Source organism: Mytilus californianus, unplaced genomic scaffold (assembly GCF_021869535.1).
Source record: "Mytilus californianus isolate M0D057914Y unplaced genomic scaffold, xbMytCali1.0.p SCAF_3, whole genome shotgun sequence".
In the NCBI taxonomy this organism is placed as follows: domain Eukaryota; kingdom Metazoa; phylum Mollusca; class Bivalvia; order Mytilida; family Mytilidae; genus Mytilus; species Mytilus californianus.
In genome coordinates this window covers 34,100,230-34,118,369 of record NW_026262679.1, presented here as the reverse complement: position 1 = coordinate 34,118,369, position 18,140 = coordinate 34,100,230, and the positions used below count along the sequence as shown (strand labels likewise).

At 32.0% G+C, this 18,140-nt stretch overlaps 1 protein-coding gene across 1 annotated transcript in view; it reads right to left on the bottom strand.

The window, feature by feature from the left end:
* Window positions 1-7,758, bottom strand: part of LOC127733522 (QRFP-like peptide receptor) — a 37,787-nt gene extending 30,029 nt beyond the window's left edge. The window contains exon 1 of the mRNA XM_052242874.1: window positions 7,264-7,758. Within this exon, the coding sequence (XP_052098834.1) occupies window positions 7,264-7,570 (307 nt within the window). The 5' untranslated portion in view covers window positions 7,571-7,758. The remainder of the gene's footprint in view (window positions 1-7,263) is intronic.
* Between the last annotated feature and the right edge of the window lie 10,382 nt (window positions 7,759-18,140).

The following is an 18,140-nucleotide window of genomic DNA, read 5'->3' as shown; positions in this document are numbered from 1 at the left end:
TAAGAATGAGATTCTTTGTGTTCACTATGTTACTACGTTGTCATTTTTCCCGTAGATGTTGCGCGTCATTAGTAATTTACACAGATCTAAATGATTTAACCTTAAGACACATTATTAGCCGTTTTAGCAAGTTTTTGTCTTCGTTCTTAAACAAATAACGTCGTTTAGAGATAATTCAATGGGTAAACAAGAAAGTGTCTATGGTAATATTTTAAGGTCAATTCGTCTGGAGGAATGAAGATGAACAAATGTATATCCCTCTCCATTCATGAAAAAACAATGGATCGTTTGAACAAAATAAATGAGTCACAGGTGTATTTCAGGAGATAATAGGACTGATCCTATGACTGTACATTGTAAACACTAATCTTCACTATGCATTTTCTTTTCAAAACACTTTTGTTACATTAAGCATAATTATATTCTTTAAGACGTTATCTTTAATACGGTTGATTAATGTTAAGATCTGCAAATACCATGTAATGTATTGAAGCTGTCTCGTGTTGGGATATGATATATCTTTACATATTAATAAATTCTTGATTATGTAGACGATAACACACATAATCCGAACAATCTATCTTGCTAAAAGAATTTGACAAGGCAATTCTTATATAATCATATTATGTCATTTGGTTGATTTGTATGGTGTGTATCATTATACAATATATAGTAGATATTTTTGAAAATTGTGTTTGTGCCTTGTTTGTGATTTTGAAAACTCTTTACACTTCATTTTGTAAAATCTCGCCTTCATGTGTCAAATATCCAAATCAGTTTTTGAATTTTTCTTTAAATCTCTGTTTATCGTATGTGGAAATAGTTCTTTAATAACGTTCTTAACTTAATATCGTTAAAAGTCGCTAACGAACCAATATCGTTGGAATCTAATGCTTTGGCTGTATTGCGTTAGTGTTGATCGCCTCGATTGCAGGAGGTCATGCATGGGTTCGATTCCAAGCAGAGCCAAATCAAAGACTTTGCTGTTTTTCTGTTTAAGTACGTGCGATGTATGAGTAAGAGCAAAGACGTGAACATTTTGATGTGAGAAATAATTTTACGGTTAGAATGACATGTTACCTTTTGAACTAGCACGCTTAAATCAAGTCTTAGTGTGCCGATATAGTACAAAGCAGAGCTCATATTTATACCACACTGCCTTAATATGCATGTAATCTTTTGCCATTAAACAAAAATCCAATCAATCCATCCATACATTATTTGAATAATCAGGTTTTATTGGGATTCGTATAAATAAATCTGTATTTTTCTCTATATTGTTTGTATCTGTCCTTACCTTCTTGGCCAAGACTTATTTTCATCAACTAGATTTGGATGGTCCTCTTGGTATCTTACTTCATCTGCATGCATAACAACACAATTGTCTGCATTAATAGTGTGGTGACACTTCTTATGTATTTTATTGGTTTGAGTGTTAGACAAATATGTTTTCCTCATGATGTTGCATATCGTTTTTATTCCGCATGGTGTTATATTATTTTTTAATGACAATTATATTAAGGCTAAGAGTTTAACCACGCAATATTTTACTGCGTTTTTTTTCAATGATATTAACACAGAACAAATTACAAATTAATCAAATGTCCAGTAGGTGATTATAAGATTTGTTTTCATATAACTCTGTTCTTTCACTTAAACTAGAAACGGAAAAAATTATGAATGTCTTTGCTGATGTAGTTATATAATCAAATTTATCAACAGTAATACATTTCATAAAAAGTCACAATTTCGATAACCACGGCTTCAAATATAAATTTAAACAACACATTAAATGCTGATTGTCATCAACAGACGATAAGTAACTGTCATTTTTTAATTTGAAGCAGACGACGTAAAAATATCGCGAACCTGTATTTTGTATTAACGTCATAAAAATTAAACTCTACAGAAACGCGTTGTCAACGTCATAAACAAAGCGATATACGATCAGTAACTGTATACCAAATATGAACGTAAGGGCAATGCAACTTGACAGCTCAAATAGCACATTTGCAACATTAATAAACCAATCACCCTCTGTCATGTGTTTGTGTGTCAGATATTAGTTGTGAACGGACGACACCAGAAATACCGAAATTAACTTGCGCGAAAGGCACTGTAATGGATTATTTGCACGAGGAGCCCTGATGTGGGTTATCAGCCTTGGTGAGAATTTATTGCTAGTTTACTTCCGCTCGTTACACATATGAAAATACTATCATATTAATGCCAAGTATATGATAAATACAAATAATACATAAAGGTTACAAAAGTTGCTACTAATAGTCGGTCTCCCATTACAAATTGGATACGTCATAAGGTAAAAAGTACAATAACAAAAATACCGAACTCCAAGGAAAATTCAAAACGGAAAGTCCCTTATCTAATGGCAAAATCAAAAGCTCAAACACGTCAAACAAATGAAAAACAAGTGTCATATTCCTGACTTGGTACATGCATTTCTTTTTGTAGAAAATGGTGGTTGGTAAACATTGTAAAGATTCAGCTCTTATTTTATCGCCACCCATAAAAAACAAAGCATGTGGAATAAGACCATGATTCGGTTTTTCCTGTTGATTATCATCTGATGAACACGATAGCAAAAACAATTGTTCTAAATGGCAATCGGGAACAAACTTCTATTTTATAGGCATGTCAATAACAATTATAAATTTTTGAAATATGAAAGGCAATTGAAATATAGGGTAAATAGGTTGATCTACTACACAATTGTTATAAAAATATTGATCATAAATTAAGCAGCAATCTATAGATTTTATTTTTTTAAAGGATAATACAAAACGTTGTACCTGTAATAACGATTAATCTTCTTTATTACAAAAACTTATATGCAAAGGGAATTAACTGTTTTGTTCTAAATTGACTACAAATTGTTTGGTTTATTTTCCGGTTTTGACAATGACTTAAATTTGTCAAATACAACACGAACTATATCCAAAGGGGGCTTTTTCCGACTTGTTAACAACAATACGCATAGGTTTGGTACATTGAGCAAAACTTATATTATTTGCTTTAATATTCATATTTTGATTATTTGAAAAAATACAACTTTTGTTATGCATCTAAGTAAACTAATGACACGTTACTATTATTCTTTTCTGTGATTTAATGTAATGTATTTAAATTTCCCTTGTGTAATTATTGGTGTTTAAGAATAATTTAGTCAATTATACTTTATTCGTTAACTGAAAACATATAAATAACTTGACGTCCTACGTCAAGATTTATGACAACAAAAACAAATTTAAGACATTGACGATAATTGCATGTTCTTATTTCCATCATATATGACATGTATTGTATTCTTAAGCATGTTTATTTTACAATTTTCTTAATTATTTTCTCTTCAAACGTCTTTAAAGGAAGTATGAACACATTTATTTCCCGAAAATCAAATGAATATCATAGTTATCTAGCTTTTGAGTGCCAAGTGACATTGCAGTCATATATGTGAATTTTGCTTACTTTGATAACAAATCTACGTGTGTAGTTTAAAAAGATGTATGTATGAACGTTTCCTAAATCTATCATTGAAATTGACTCACCAAATTATATTCAATTATATCTTTTATGTGCTAAATTTCATTGAGTTTGAATTTGCAATTTTATAGTGATTTAGATTATAACACAATGTTGACTACTGAACCAAATTTCTTTTTCTTTTGTAATACGGAGCTGGGTAATTGTTAATTCCTTTACCTTTTGATATCGTCTTCGATAAGTTTGACTAGATAACTCTATTGAATAAGATTTTCGTTGAGTTCTTCCAATCTTATTTTCAACAGGTTTTCAGTTTCAACTATGGGGCAAATTCTTCTTGCCATACAGTAGGTACAACTTCAACATGTGTAAAATATTTCCCTTGAGTCTTAAGGATCTTTGTAGAAAACTGTAGGAGGAGTTAAAAACCCTTTTTCATTGTTTTTTTTTTTTTTTTTTTGTTGCTGAAAAATGACTAATTTATAAAATTTGAATAAATAAGAAACAAATTCCCTACACAATTCCATACTAGCAGGGTGCACAGCTTCAATATATGTGCAATCTTTGTGTGAAATTTCAGGGATCTGGGTTAAACTGTAGGAGGGATAGATTACACAAATTAGGTACCTACTTTTGTCCGCCCGCCCGATATCACTATACCATAAGCCGTTGTGACCTTCGTCCAACGCGTCCAAAAAGTGCTGCTTTTTATAATAAAATGGGCCTCAGTAACAAGGAGTCCATCTAATTTCAACTTTGAACTAAAATACTCCGTAACTGTAAGTTTACTTCCTGTTGGCCTCTGATATAACGTAGAATCGATTATTTCTTATCTCAAACTACTAGACACAATTCTTATCAAAAATTCGTTCTATTATTTCATGAGACAAAATTAACTTCTTTTGATATCTTCTAATACATTTTGATTGTATATTTTTTGTCAGAATATACTTTTTTGTAACTGAGTTAGTTCTAGAACCTGTTTAGGTTGCCATTCATTTTCTATGTGAGAGATGTGGAGTGCAGTTCTGCAAAATATAGTTTTGTGAAATGTTCAAAGTATTTTGCTTATTTTATTCTTATTCACGAAAAGGAATGAAACAGTTGAGTCGCGTTGAAATATGTTATAAGTTTTAAATAATAATCGAAGCTAAACCTCCCACTTGTACGACAGCTGTTTATAAGACTAGTATCAAGCGTTTTTATTAACATAATCATAGCCTTTGTTTAAAGCAAAATTATGAAAAGAAAGATTTGATGGTATTTTTAAAAGTTGTTTGCTTTTCATTGATTTTGATTTAATATAAAGTTGAAAAGCCGTGCATGTACATTTCCATTAATAATGTGAAATACCGTTTTATTTAAATTTGGCAAAGAGAATAATATTTCATAACCGATGAACATTTGAAGCAAGTTATGTTTATAATGTCGTATTTTTATCTGAAAGTATTGTCTCGTACCTGTTATCAAATGTACATGTATTTTTTTTAAGCCGGTATCACCATTGCGACCATCTTTCTAGTTTAATCAATAGTATCAAAAATATAAACGAGTGGATACTTCAGATAAGAATTTTGCATGAGTAAACATTCATATTTTTATATTTCTATGTGATATCAGAGTATCATCGTAAAGAAAGTAACAGATCAACGCTTTCCACACTTTCTCTCTTTAAATGCGTGCAAATCTTGAGCTCCTAGGGCCAAATTTAAGATGGTCATTAAAAGCATCTGCACGTATGAATTCTTTTAACTGGTATCACCATCACAAGCGTCTTTTTAGTGTTTAATATAGAAGACCAATAATGCCAAAATGTGAAATTACATTGTAGAGCTGACGGTGTTTCCTGACAAAACTACCATTTGTCTAATCATTATTTGTTTATCACTAAACACTATACGAAATTGTTACATTTTTCAATTCAATTCAATTCAATATTTTATTGGAAAGAGCACAATAGAGACGTGATCATAGTACAAAAGTGTGTTAGCTTCAAATTACAAATACATTATTTTGTAATTAAGGTGGTACCTAACACTACAGGGAGATAACTCTGTAAAAATCAGCTAAACGTTTTAATTACGTTGTATTGTTAAGGAAATATTAAGCTTCTCAATGATCAAAATTAGTGTTTGTCAAACTGCTATATAACCAAAGAAATTTTTCTGATAAAGTGGTTGGTTCAAATTTTTTGAAATTTTTATATTTTTGTCAAAGGGTCAAAGTTAACATTTTGTCAAAATTTTATGAAAATTAAACGAGCCAAATTAATATTAGTCAAGGTGTTGGGTACCACCTTACAGTTAGTTATAGCCTTACATTCTGGATTATTCCCTCATTAATTTATTCACTCATTACATTTTGAACGATTTCTTACAGTTTATTTAACTGCTACAAGTCTAATTAAAATCATTTTTTTTTTCAATTAGGGACATGTTTTATTACATTTATCACGGATGCAGCCCGATAACATATTTCAATCCAATTATTGAAGTGCTCCCATACTTCTTAAACGGACTGCTTTCTTTACTAACGGAATACATGCTGATGTATGACAAACATGTTCAAGCACTTTTAGCAACAGCACTTTGAATAGCAAATTCTACACATTTCAGTTTCTTTTAAAAAAAAATCCCTAGCAATGCTAATACTTCATGTAAAACTAATTGTGTTCTGCTTTTTTATAATATGCAATTATGTTTAATCTCTTGCTGTGTATTCATTATATATTACGCTTGATAATAATACTTCATCATTTTATCAAGTTTATTCGTCTGAAACGTTTTTTTTTCTGGATTTACCTTCATCAGGGTAATATGTAATGTTTGAACTCAATTGTCCTGATCTTGTTCGAATTTGCGTAATTTGATTTTCTCGTCTAGTTTCTAATTAAGATTTTCAACTTTGAATATTTTATTTAGTTGGTACAAAATTGTCCTGTTGATTTATCGGTTTGTAAAGTATGACCATGAAAAGTTACATAAAGCAGTGTGTAAATGAAAAATGCAATGATTGCGATAAAAACATTGACTTATTAACCTGTTTTCTAAATATTTTGGTCTCTTTGTCTTCATTTAGTTTTCAAGTTGACACTTTTTCCTTTTATTTGTTTTCATATCCTTTATATGATCGAGAGTTGTTTTGTCAATTGCTGTCTGATACTATTTGACGTTTTGAGAGCTTTGCCAATATATACAATTATAAATTTTGTCATTATACGATTTGCTAGTTAAATATATTCAAATTTAATTTCAATAACCCCTTCGTTTCACTTATTCCCCTATTCATTAAATACTTTGTCTGTTAATGATTTTGTTATTTATTACATGGTATCATATCTTAAACATTTTGATTTAAGCGTCAACGATAAGTTTTTTGTAGATGAAACGTAATGTCTGGCGTGCAAAATTATCAGCCTGGTATCTATGATGAGTTCATCTAATTCGTGTGATTAACGATAATTAAATGTTATAAATAAACTCGCAACAAGTGTAAGTAGTAATATTAACGGCTATAACATGGATAACAAATACTTGCAAAATGTGTGCAACTTGGAAGTCATATTAATATATAGCACACGTTAAGTCAAATAAAATATATACGTGAACGAAAATTCAAGTTTTATTTACACCAAAAAAAATCAAAATCGGTTAATTTTATTATTATTTTTCAATTTAAACGTCCTTACTTAAGTTTTTGAAGTAGTATTTTTTTCAAATAACAATGTCTAGAATATATTATAATTAAAAAGAAATAACTTACATAATGTTTGACCAAGAAACCATTTGTCCTTCCCATAAAACTCAATCATTCCAGCTGGTTGACATATTAGTAAAACCAGAAGATCTGCTACGGACAAACTGCACAGCAATATATTCATATGTGTTTTCATCGCTTTATTTGTTATCACAACAGTTAATACAAATATATTTCCAGTTACTCCTAAAATAAAAATAATAGCATTTGCTAGACTAACATACCAGAATATGTACGGCGGAAGATAATAAGTTCCATTCTCTTTGGCAGTTGTGTCGTTCAAAGTTTCAAAAGTTTTAATAGTTTCCTCCATGTTTACTAATACACTTTAGTATAAATTATACCACGTTTTGTAACATACTAGATGTAACATATGTCTTTCAAACAGTCAACATACTGTTTTTGTGATCATCTTTTATAAGGTTTTAGAAAATACATATCGTTGCGTCACACTGAAGAATCTTTTCCTCAAATGAACGACGTGTTATTGATTCATATGTTTTCTTTTCATGGATACTCCAGCCTTATAACACTAGAGAGTTGAGAGGATGGAAAATTGATTTAACTGAATGTCCTACGGGTAAGAAACAGGTGCAATATTTTCTTGATTATTAAATGAAAGGGTTAAAATGCTATATACTAATATACGTAAACAAACGTGCACAACAAATTAAATACATCAAATCATTTAACAACTTTTAATGAAAAGTTTTATTAACGAATGAGAACGCATGGAAAATATAAAAAAAAAGATATATAATGGCCCTCTTAATTCACTAATTTGTCACGCGTTTAACGTGCTTTGTATTGATTGTTTATCAATGTCACGATCCGGTAAATTTCGGCAAAAACCCGAAAGTTAATAAGCATGCGATAAAAAATCACTGAAGGAAACATTATTTTTCGATAATATGTTATAGATTCGTATAAATGTAAAAACTGTGCATACAGAACTTAGGTTAGTGTATATGCATGCATTGGTTGAATAATTTCAATAACAATATAATTACAAGAAACTCGTTAATATGACCTTTTAAAAGTTCTTCATTTACATCAACTGGAAATGAAATCCACCAAACTTATTCCCTATCTTCAATTTTAATATTGTAAGCCATCATGGTAAATTTTGGAGTTATCATGATCATGCTATTTTCCATATCAGAGGGAAATATTTTGTATTTGTATACATGTATACAGAAATAATAATCAATATCATACTATATAAAAAAATGTTTACAATTACCGAAAGCAAGCGAACAGTAAACACCTGTTAATATGATTGAAATTGAAAACTTAAAAATACACTAAGAAAATATTTTTATTAAGTTCTCGAACCCAAAGGGTTGACTAAGGTATTAATATATAAATAAATGTATTGTCAACAAAAGACTTCTCCCATCCTGCAATAGAACCTATACCGAATAGGGTCGTCAGCTTAGATGTGTGGGATGATTTATGCGTAGCCACGTACAGCTGTAGAAACTCGATGCCTCATGTGAATAGATTGTCACTTTCTGTGCACAACAATGACCATTGCAACAATCCTTTGATGAGTCGGTCGAGTAAATAAGCGATGAGAACATGAACTCTGATGCTTTGTAGGGAGAGAGTGCAACGAACCCTGTAAGATAAATGACATTTGCAACTACCTCTTGAGCAGTAGTTTGAAGAGATACATATTACCAATTCAAGCACACCCTCATTTTAAATACTTATGACATTCCAAACGCATGAAATATTTGGGACTGGACGTTCAGAAAATAACGATGATGCACATTTATAATGGAATGTCCTCATGTTTGTCAAGAAAGGAATTGTTTTTTAAAATGCAAATAATGATTCGTAAGGACTTTCTTGAAGGTGTTACATTTTAGCTCAGAGTTTAAGAAGACATTCCAACAACACAGGTTGGATATTTTTTTTCAAAAACTTCCGCTACTTCATGCCAGAATATCATGTACATCTACCAAATATCCCGCGTTTGCTACCTGTATGAGGAATTAATAGGCTTCATTGAATACAGCGACAGATATTAGTTTAAAATTTACCGAAAGCAAGCTGAAAGTATTTTATCCGCTAATATCGAAATAAATATGTTTTTGCTTTTGGTCGCTGTTTGAATATATTTATGTACAGCATCGCGCGAATAGTGAAGTAAATGCGATCACAGAATTTCAGTGCAGAAAAGAAAAAAAAAGCATTTTATCGTGAATCCTTATTGCTTACATAGATTTTTCTTTGTAAGGTCTTTGAAAATTACAATTATTGATATATCAGATTTCATAGGTATTTTTTGTACATGTATCCTCACCTTAATTTCAATTAATTCATTTTCTTTTAAATTATTTGAAACTAAATTATATTCATTATTGCTGTTGTAGTATAAACCATGCATGTATCCGCAAACTCATGTCAATAATTACTCTGTCGTAATAAATGTTTCATCTATTGATTCAAATATATCTTTCATTTATCCCACAAAAAGATGCTGTGTCCAATTACTGTTAATTATGCAGTTTTCAATTAATAACCAGTCTATTAAATAGGATCCAATTAGATTATTTTTAATAAGATTACAAATGTATACCATCTTATAAAGCATTGAACCTTTATTATGTTTAGATATAAGAAGATGTGGTATGAGTGCTAATGAGACAACTCTCCATCCAAGTCAAAATTTATAAAAGTAAACCATTATAGGTCAAAGTACGGTCTTCAACACGGAGCCTTGGCTCACACCGAACAGCAAGCTATAAAGGGCCCCAAAAATTACTAGTGTAAAACCATTCAAACGGGAAAACCAACGGTCTAATCTATATAAAAAACGAGAAACGAGAAACACTTATGAACCACACCAACAAACGTCAACTACTGAACATCAGATTCCTGACTTATGACTAGGTATGTTTCATCTCAATGATTAGATAAACAAAACAGCTAACTAAAGATTACAAATATAAATAAATGGAGTGTGGGAAAATATGTCATAGCAATAGCTCCAAATACAATAACATCAAAAAAGACGTTTCGCGGGCACCATATTTTTTTTCAATATGATTGACAAATATCATTACAACATGAAAAGCTGTAAATCAATCCGAGTAAAAGTAGTGAAAAAGTGAATTCAACAGAAATATGCAGTAAAATCAGTTTGATGAATTGTTTTTCTCATCACTTTCCCGATTCAGCTCATTATTTTCCTGTATGCAAAACTTTACATTCACGGGCAGTTCTTATCCGATATTTGCATATTTTCTTGGTTCATCTCCAGGTAATATTCCCATTTCCAATTTCCAACTTTTTAGCTACACTGAATGAATATCATCGAATATCAAGGACTTTTTTTCTTTGTTTGTCTCCGACATAATACACCCAATCTTGAAAGTCGATTTTCACCTTGTCATTTCGCTTTGTTTTTAACCTTTTGTATCTTTTAAAAACAAAACAAACCGTAACAAAAAGTAATAATACGTAGAAGAACGTACCAAATCGTGGCATTAACCTAGTAAAACATACGGACCGTTAAAAAATGACAAAAAAATACAAAAAATTACATGAAACGTAGCATTTCTAAACGTACTAAAACCTCGCTGTCGAAACGTGACAGTGTGACTGGGGCTTTAAGTATTTTGCTTTATTTCAGAAATCTTGACTTTTTTAAACAATATACAATTCTACGATGTTCTAATTATTTGATTGATAGAAAATTTAATTAATTTGTACAAACGTAGTAACTTTTGAACAGGTATCGTTCGCAAAAACGTCATAGGTTTTGTCGCTCAAAAGTGGAAATATTTTCGCGTAAATGTAGGACAAAATCACGTAAACGTAACACTGCGGCTAAATCTATTGTTTTCTGTGAAGTGTTTTGTGAACTGATATTTGCTAGCAGAGACATACTAACCTGGTAATAGCTTCTAGGTGTTATCTTTTGTCTATATGGTATAAGTGTTGCCTTCATCATTGAGTGCGGGGCTAGTTACTTTGTTACTTGCATAATTCAAAGTACACATAAGTCAAATTATTTGTAAATAGCTAAGACTCACGAGAATTCCTAAACGTCGAAAATTATCTTTCAATAAACTCGTAATCATACGACGAAATACATAGATAGTACACAATCTATTTTAAAAGAATGCCATGCCTTAATGTAATTATTACGAAATACAAACAAAAGTTAGTTTTTTGCGCGTAATGATGTTCAGATGTACTTTGTATGCAAGTGCCGTCGTACTTATGGAAGATTATGCACTGATAGATAATTTTCTTAGAACTCTGTCGGTTTAAACATGAATTAATCTTATTTTTGTGAAATCAATGGTACAGTAATTACTGAGACGGTAACGACTGTTGGAATCGTGTAATGTCATTCCCGTTGTATGAAACGGATTCTGAAATTGGTATTTACTTTGGGGACCTACAAGATAACTTTTGTAATATTTTAAACAAAATTATAAGCAAAAATGAGTTAATTAAACAAGAAGGAAAACAAATATGATATACAATTAGAAACCACAAAAAACAAAGTGTTTTTGTTTTAAATACAAAAATGAAATATCAAATTAACATGAATTAAATCCATCATATACAAATTTCAAAATATAATAACTCGTCAAAGCTCAAAGCTAAATAAAAAGAATTCAAAATCAGAGTGCTGGAAGTTTGAATTAAAGCGGATATGGGGTTAACTCAAATGGGTAAATAGTAAATGAGTCGAAAAAATGCTGTGCCCATTACTGTTATTTCACAGTTTTCAATAAATAACCAGTCTGTTAAATATGATCCAATTAGATTATCTTTAATAAAATTAGAGATGTATACAATCTTAAGCGTTGAACCTTTAGCTATGTTTCATGTCAATGATTAGACAAATATGAATAAAAGGAGATGTGGATAAATGTGTAATAGGGATAGCATCGAACTACATTTACAACAAAAAGACGTTTTGTGGGCAACATTATATAATAGACAAATCATTACAATATTACAAGCTGTAAATCGTTTCGAGTAAAGGCGGTGAATTACTCAATTAAAACAGAAATCGTTAAAGAACTGCCATCAAAACCATATTCTCTAAATAACAAAACACATTCAGAAAAGGCATAAAACAACCATAGTAAGTGAAAAAGTGTCTGACTTTTAAATAACGACATGATAGATAGATGATAGTAAAGACTCGCATACACAAAAATTATAAACATGATTTTACCATACCAAAGCATGTTTAAGGTAACAACGCATAAACTTATTTACCTGTTGATATATCTTATATACGATATATCACCTGGTTATTGTTGAAGATTGTATGTTGTTTCTGTCGGTCTTTTGCTTACGTTTGTCTTTAGGTTTCTGTGTCATTAACAAATACACAACATCTGTTTTTATTAATTACTATGAAATCATTATAAAAGTCACAAGTTGGCTTATTATACCGGTCACTATGATTTTTTTTCAATCTTAATAGTTCGTAAAATAAATTCTTACCTGACCATATACTCTCCCAATAAAGAAACGCAACATATGAAAAAAATATAATCTGCTTCAAATTTTTAATATCATTTTCAATACAGAAATAAGCATCACCAATTATGGCCTTGAATTTCAACTTATCATAAAATGTCAAAATGGCCATAACTTTGGTTCTTAAATGGACCCATTTCTGAAGTTTTACTACTTAGTTAAACACTTTTCTTCATAAGAGTACATTCTAGGCTTCAATGTCAGCACATTTTGGATATATTGTCAAAATACGATAATTTGGTGCTTTTTTTAGACCTAAACAACGTACGAAGTTCTGTAACAAAAAATGTCAATTGTGATATTGAATCCCTAGACACATAAAATTTCTGGATGGGGTGGCGGCCAAAGTTAATTATGCTAAAAACTGTTAAGAATTATTGAAAAATTTGACCAAATTTTACGTTAAAACACCAATAATGTATGATTAAGGGATCATTAATTCTTCATCTATAATTTTACGTGTCAAAAAGCAGCTGTTAATTTGTATTAATAGTAATATCACCACTATTTCTCTGTGAAATTTATAGTATATTGGTCTGATTGAAAAAGCTTCAAAATCTTAAGGCCAAGTTCAATCCTTCGTGAACTTTCTTCTTTGTCAAACAGGTTGTTCAGACTTTAAAGTTTATCAAAATGTCACGATTAATCACATTAACATCCATAGCGTGCCCGCAATTGGCCTGAAACACAGCACGGACTCTTTTCGACATAGACTCGATCATACTGCAAATACGGTCTTGCAGAATTATCCATATTCTTGATCAAGAGCCTGCTACAGTTTGCGGTGCTTGATAACGGCTGTGGACGCGATTATCTAAATAACCACACAAATATTTTATTGGGTTCACATCTGGTGATTTGGACGACCAGGAGAGCACTGGTTGGATAAAAAGTAAACAGTAGTACGAGCTATGCGCGATCGACCATTGTAGTGTTGAAAAACTTCAAACAGAGATTTATTACAGGCAGCATGTATGGTGTCAAAACAACATTTTCATATCAAGCGACGTTAGGGTAGCCGTGGATGTGCAGAAGTTGAGTTTTTCAGGCGATGAATATGGCACCCAAAATCATCACACTTCCTCCTCTAAAATTGTAGACCTCAAGGTCGCAGTTCCTTGCCAAATTTTATTCCAGCGTCTATAAAAGAGTGTATGAGCCATCTCTTCTCTACAGCACGAATCTTAATTCATCGCTGAACCAGACTAACCTCCAGGTTTTCAGATCCAAGCCCCTTACTCTATTGCACCATTAGACCCCTGCAAGTCGGTGCCAGTGTCTCAGTACTGCGCCAAAGTAAAGACGTCATCCGCGTAGGCCGTTTTCAAAGAAACAGTTTCTTTTTGTCTGTGCCGATATTCGTTGGAGACCTGGGATATCTGATGCTATTTTTGTTGCTGTCAAGGTCCAGTTTCTCAGGTAAAATACCAGGATGTAGCGATCTTAGTTTGTTGGTGTGATTCTTGGTAGGCAAGATGGTCGAACCGAACTGTTAGTATCGTTGAAATAGTGTGGAAATCGAGATTTGCTGAATACTATAAAGTTTAACCACTTCATACAGTGATTCACAAGCCTGCGGACGACCAAGAATGACGATGTTCCGCTGTGTCTATTCTTGGCATATCGTAGCAAATTCGAGAAACAATTTCACGACTGATTTCAAGTAAATCGGCTTTAAGATAAGGCATGATTTGCACGTGCATCTGCCACTACGCTTCCTCGTGTAGCGTTACACATGATGACCAAATATTTTAAGCATGATCAACATCCACTTTCGGGAGTTTAAATTCAATTATCGGAAATTTACCACTTTGCAGAACCTATTTATGAACCTATTGTTACATTGTTCTCCACCAAAATATGCTTGAAGTATTTGCAACTTGACGTCAAGCATACAGTAATCTGCTACATTGATGGTGTTCCTTCAGTGAGTAATTTAAAATGTGTAGACTATACTGATCACATCAATTCGTTTAATATAAAATAAAGAATGCTACAGATGCATTAAGGTCTACCTAAATATCTTGGCCTACATCTTGAAATTGACTTGGAGGGTAAGTTGAGTACTGAAGCAGATCATTGAATTTTCTTTCTCCATTTTTATGAAGCAACACCTAATGGATAATATATACCCTGTTGGTGCAATATTTTAGGTTACGCGTTCATTAAAACGAGTTGCATGATATAGAGTTGCAACTTACTAGTACACAAGTAACTATTGAACCTGGGTTCCTAATTTTAAGTTATTTTTGAAAATTTTACTGAAACCATTTTGATTTTGTTGACCGTTGTGACAAACTTATCGCAGCCAAAATTCCATCCTCGTTACCTTGTTTGTGACATCATCGAATGCGACGTTACCAAGGTATTTATCAACATCAGAAACATGACGGCTGAAACAAATGGGGCAGACACTTTTGACCTTTTCGGAGCACCTGTGTATAAACATAAATGTTTTGTGGGTTTCTTGTAAAAAAGAGGCGAAAGATACCAAAGGGACATTCAAACCTATAAGTCGAAAATAAACTAACAACGCTATGGCTAAAAAAGAAAAAAAGACAAACAGACAAACATAGTACACAAAACACAACATAGAAAACTAAAGACTGAGCAATACGAACCCCACTAAAAACTGGGGGTGATCGCAGGTGCTCCGAAAGGGTAAGCTGATCCTGCTCCACATGTGGCACCCGTAACTAAATCTATTATTGTCCGCATAGTGTTTTGTGGACTGTTTGCTAGTAGAGACATACTTATCTGTGAATAGATTCTATAGATAATAATTCTAGATTATCTATTGTCTATGTCGGTGATTTAAGAGACAGTTAAATTTACGTCTAACGTTAACGCTACTTTTAACGCCGTTTTCATTTTACCATTGTTAACGATGTTCCATTATTATGAAATACGTTATTATATTGAGTTAAGATTACACAGTCAAACGAAATAGACGTTGTTTACTGCCTGTCCATACATTGAGTTTACCCATCCTTCACATTGGTGCCGTGACCAGAGAACATAATGACGAAAAAGAAGGCCATCAGAAGAAGGCTTTCGAGGAGCCGCAAGAAAATTAAATTCCAAGATAGAAGACGATTTAGGAAAATCATCGACACAACGAGTCTAAATCGAAAGTTTATGTGAAACCTTGAAGAATAAGAGGGACATTCTTACACAACTGGACATTGAAATTCTACAAAATTTAACCGCGGAAAACATGGAAGCTGAGATAGAAGACGCAGATCGGTATGTTTTAGATATAGAACGTATTTTAACAAAAGAACGCAATTCATCAAGCTCAAACAATAAATCAAATCAAATGAAACTAGCTCTAATGAGAACTTAAATCCAAATGCAGCAGATTTTGTATTTATCAACACCACATCTACATGCAACACTTCACATCAGAATAATGATATGCACTACAGATCGTCAATGAGCACAACAAATTCTATCATCTATCACAAGCTACCAAAATTGAATATTCCATACTTTAAAGGCAATTTGTTAAACTGGTAACCTTCCTGGGATGCGTATCAATCAACAATACACGATTACCAAACATTAACAGACGTACAAAAGTTAACGTATTTGCAAAATCAAATTCAGGGCATAGCCGCGCAATGTATCGCCGGATACCTACTTACAAGTGCATATTACTATCAAGCCGTAGCAATACTGAGACAGAGGTTTGGTCAGAACCACAAAATCACGAACGCATATATTCAAAATTGATTTGCCTGCGCCGAGGTCAAACGCAGACAGTTTGAGAAACTTTTCCGACAGAATATGGTGTAGCATACACGGTCAAGAATCTTTAGGACAAGCGAGAGCACATTTGGGACCATGTTTACTCTACTAAAATCAGTCTGTCGGAAGTTGTAGGGGAAAACGGAGAAAAGTGTATCACGCTCGGAAACGGAAAGAACACAACTAAGTCATCATGAAAACAAGACTTCCAGCCGCTGCCGCATAAACATTAAATTGGTTAAACAAATGACAGAAAACGTTATAAGCATTTGGCAAACAAGTGTTTACGTAATTAAACATCTCATATTTTTCATATTTGTGAGATAAATCTATATTAGTTCATTACGCATGTCACAACACATCACAGCTAACGAACATTGCATCTGGTGGCCCTGAGTATGTCGGTAATTTAAGAGACAGTTTAATTTACGTCAAACGTTACAGCTACTTTTTACGCCGTTTTCATTTTACCATTGTTAACGTCACTATATCTGTTGTTAACGTTGTTTTATTATCTTGTAATGTGTTATTTCGTTTACATAGTGAAACCAATTAGACGTTGTTTACTGCCTGTCCACACATCGAGTTTACCAATCTGTCACAGTCTATATGATATAGGTGGTGCCTCATCATTGAATGCGCAGTTGGAGAGTTGTGAGACCCCGACGACACCAGCTGACCGTAGCAAGTTTTTTATTACTTGCATAATTTAAGGTACATATAAGTCAGACAACTTGTAGATTTTACGTTGAAGATGAGACTCAGGAGAATTAATACACGTCGAAAAATTATCTTTCAAAAGACTTCTCATAATTCAAAGAAATGTACAGATAGTACAAAAATCATTCTATAATAAACATTAAAAGAATACCATACTTCAATGCAGTTGTTACGGAATTTAAAAAAAAGTAGATTTTGTTTGTTTGTAATGGTGTTCAAAAACATTATTTTGTATGAAATTGCCGATTAACTTATGGAAGATTTTTCACTGATAATTAAAATATCTTTGATCTCAGTCTGTTTAAACATGAATTAATTCTATTTCTATGAAATCAATGGTAGTATAATCATTGAACCGGTAACGACTGTTGGGATCGTGTTATATAACTCCCGTTGTATGAAACAGATTCTGAAATTGGTATTTACTTTGGGACCTACAAGATAATTTTGTTGATAATTGAAACAAAATTATGAGAAAAAGATGTTTAGTAGAACAAGGAGGAAACGATAGGATATACAATTAGCAACGGTTACCACAACTGACTTTGTGTTTTCATATTTAATACAACAATAGAAGATATCAACATGATTTAAATCCATCATATACAAATTTCAAAACCAGATTAAACTCGTCAAAGCTCAAAACCAAATACTAAGAAATCGAAAATAAAATGTTTGAAGTATGAATTAAGGCGGATATGGGGTAAACATAAATGTGAAAATAGCCCAAACGTCAAAGAAAACACACGAAATACAACAAATAACCCGAACAATACAAAAAACGACTGAAGGGCTCCTGTTTTATCTTATGATTGAATTAATTCTCAATTATTACAAATATCGTAGTAATATCATTCATGACGGACGTGTTTTTTTTTCGAGTATTCTTCAAA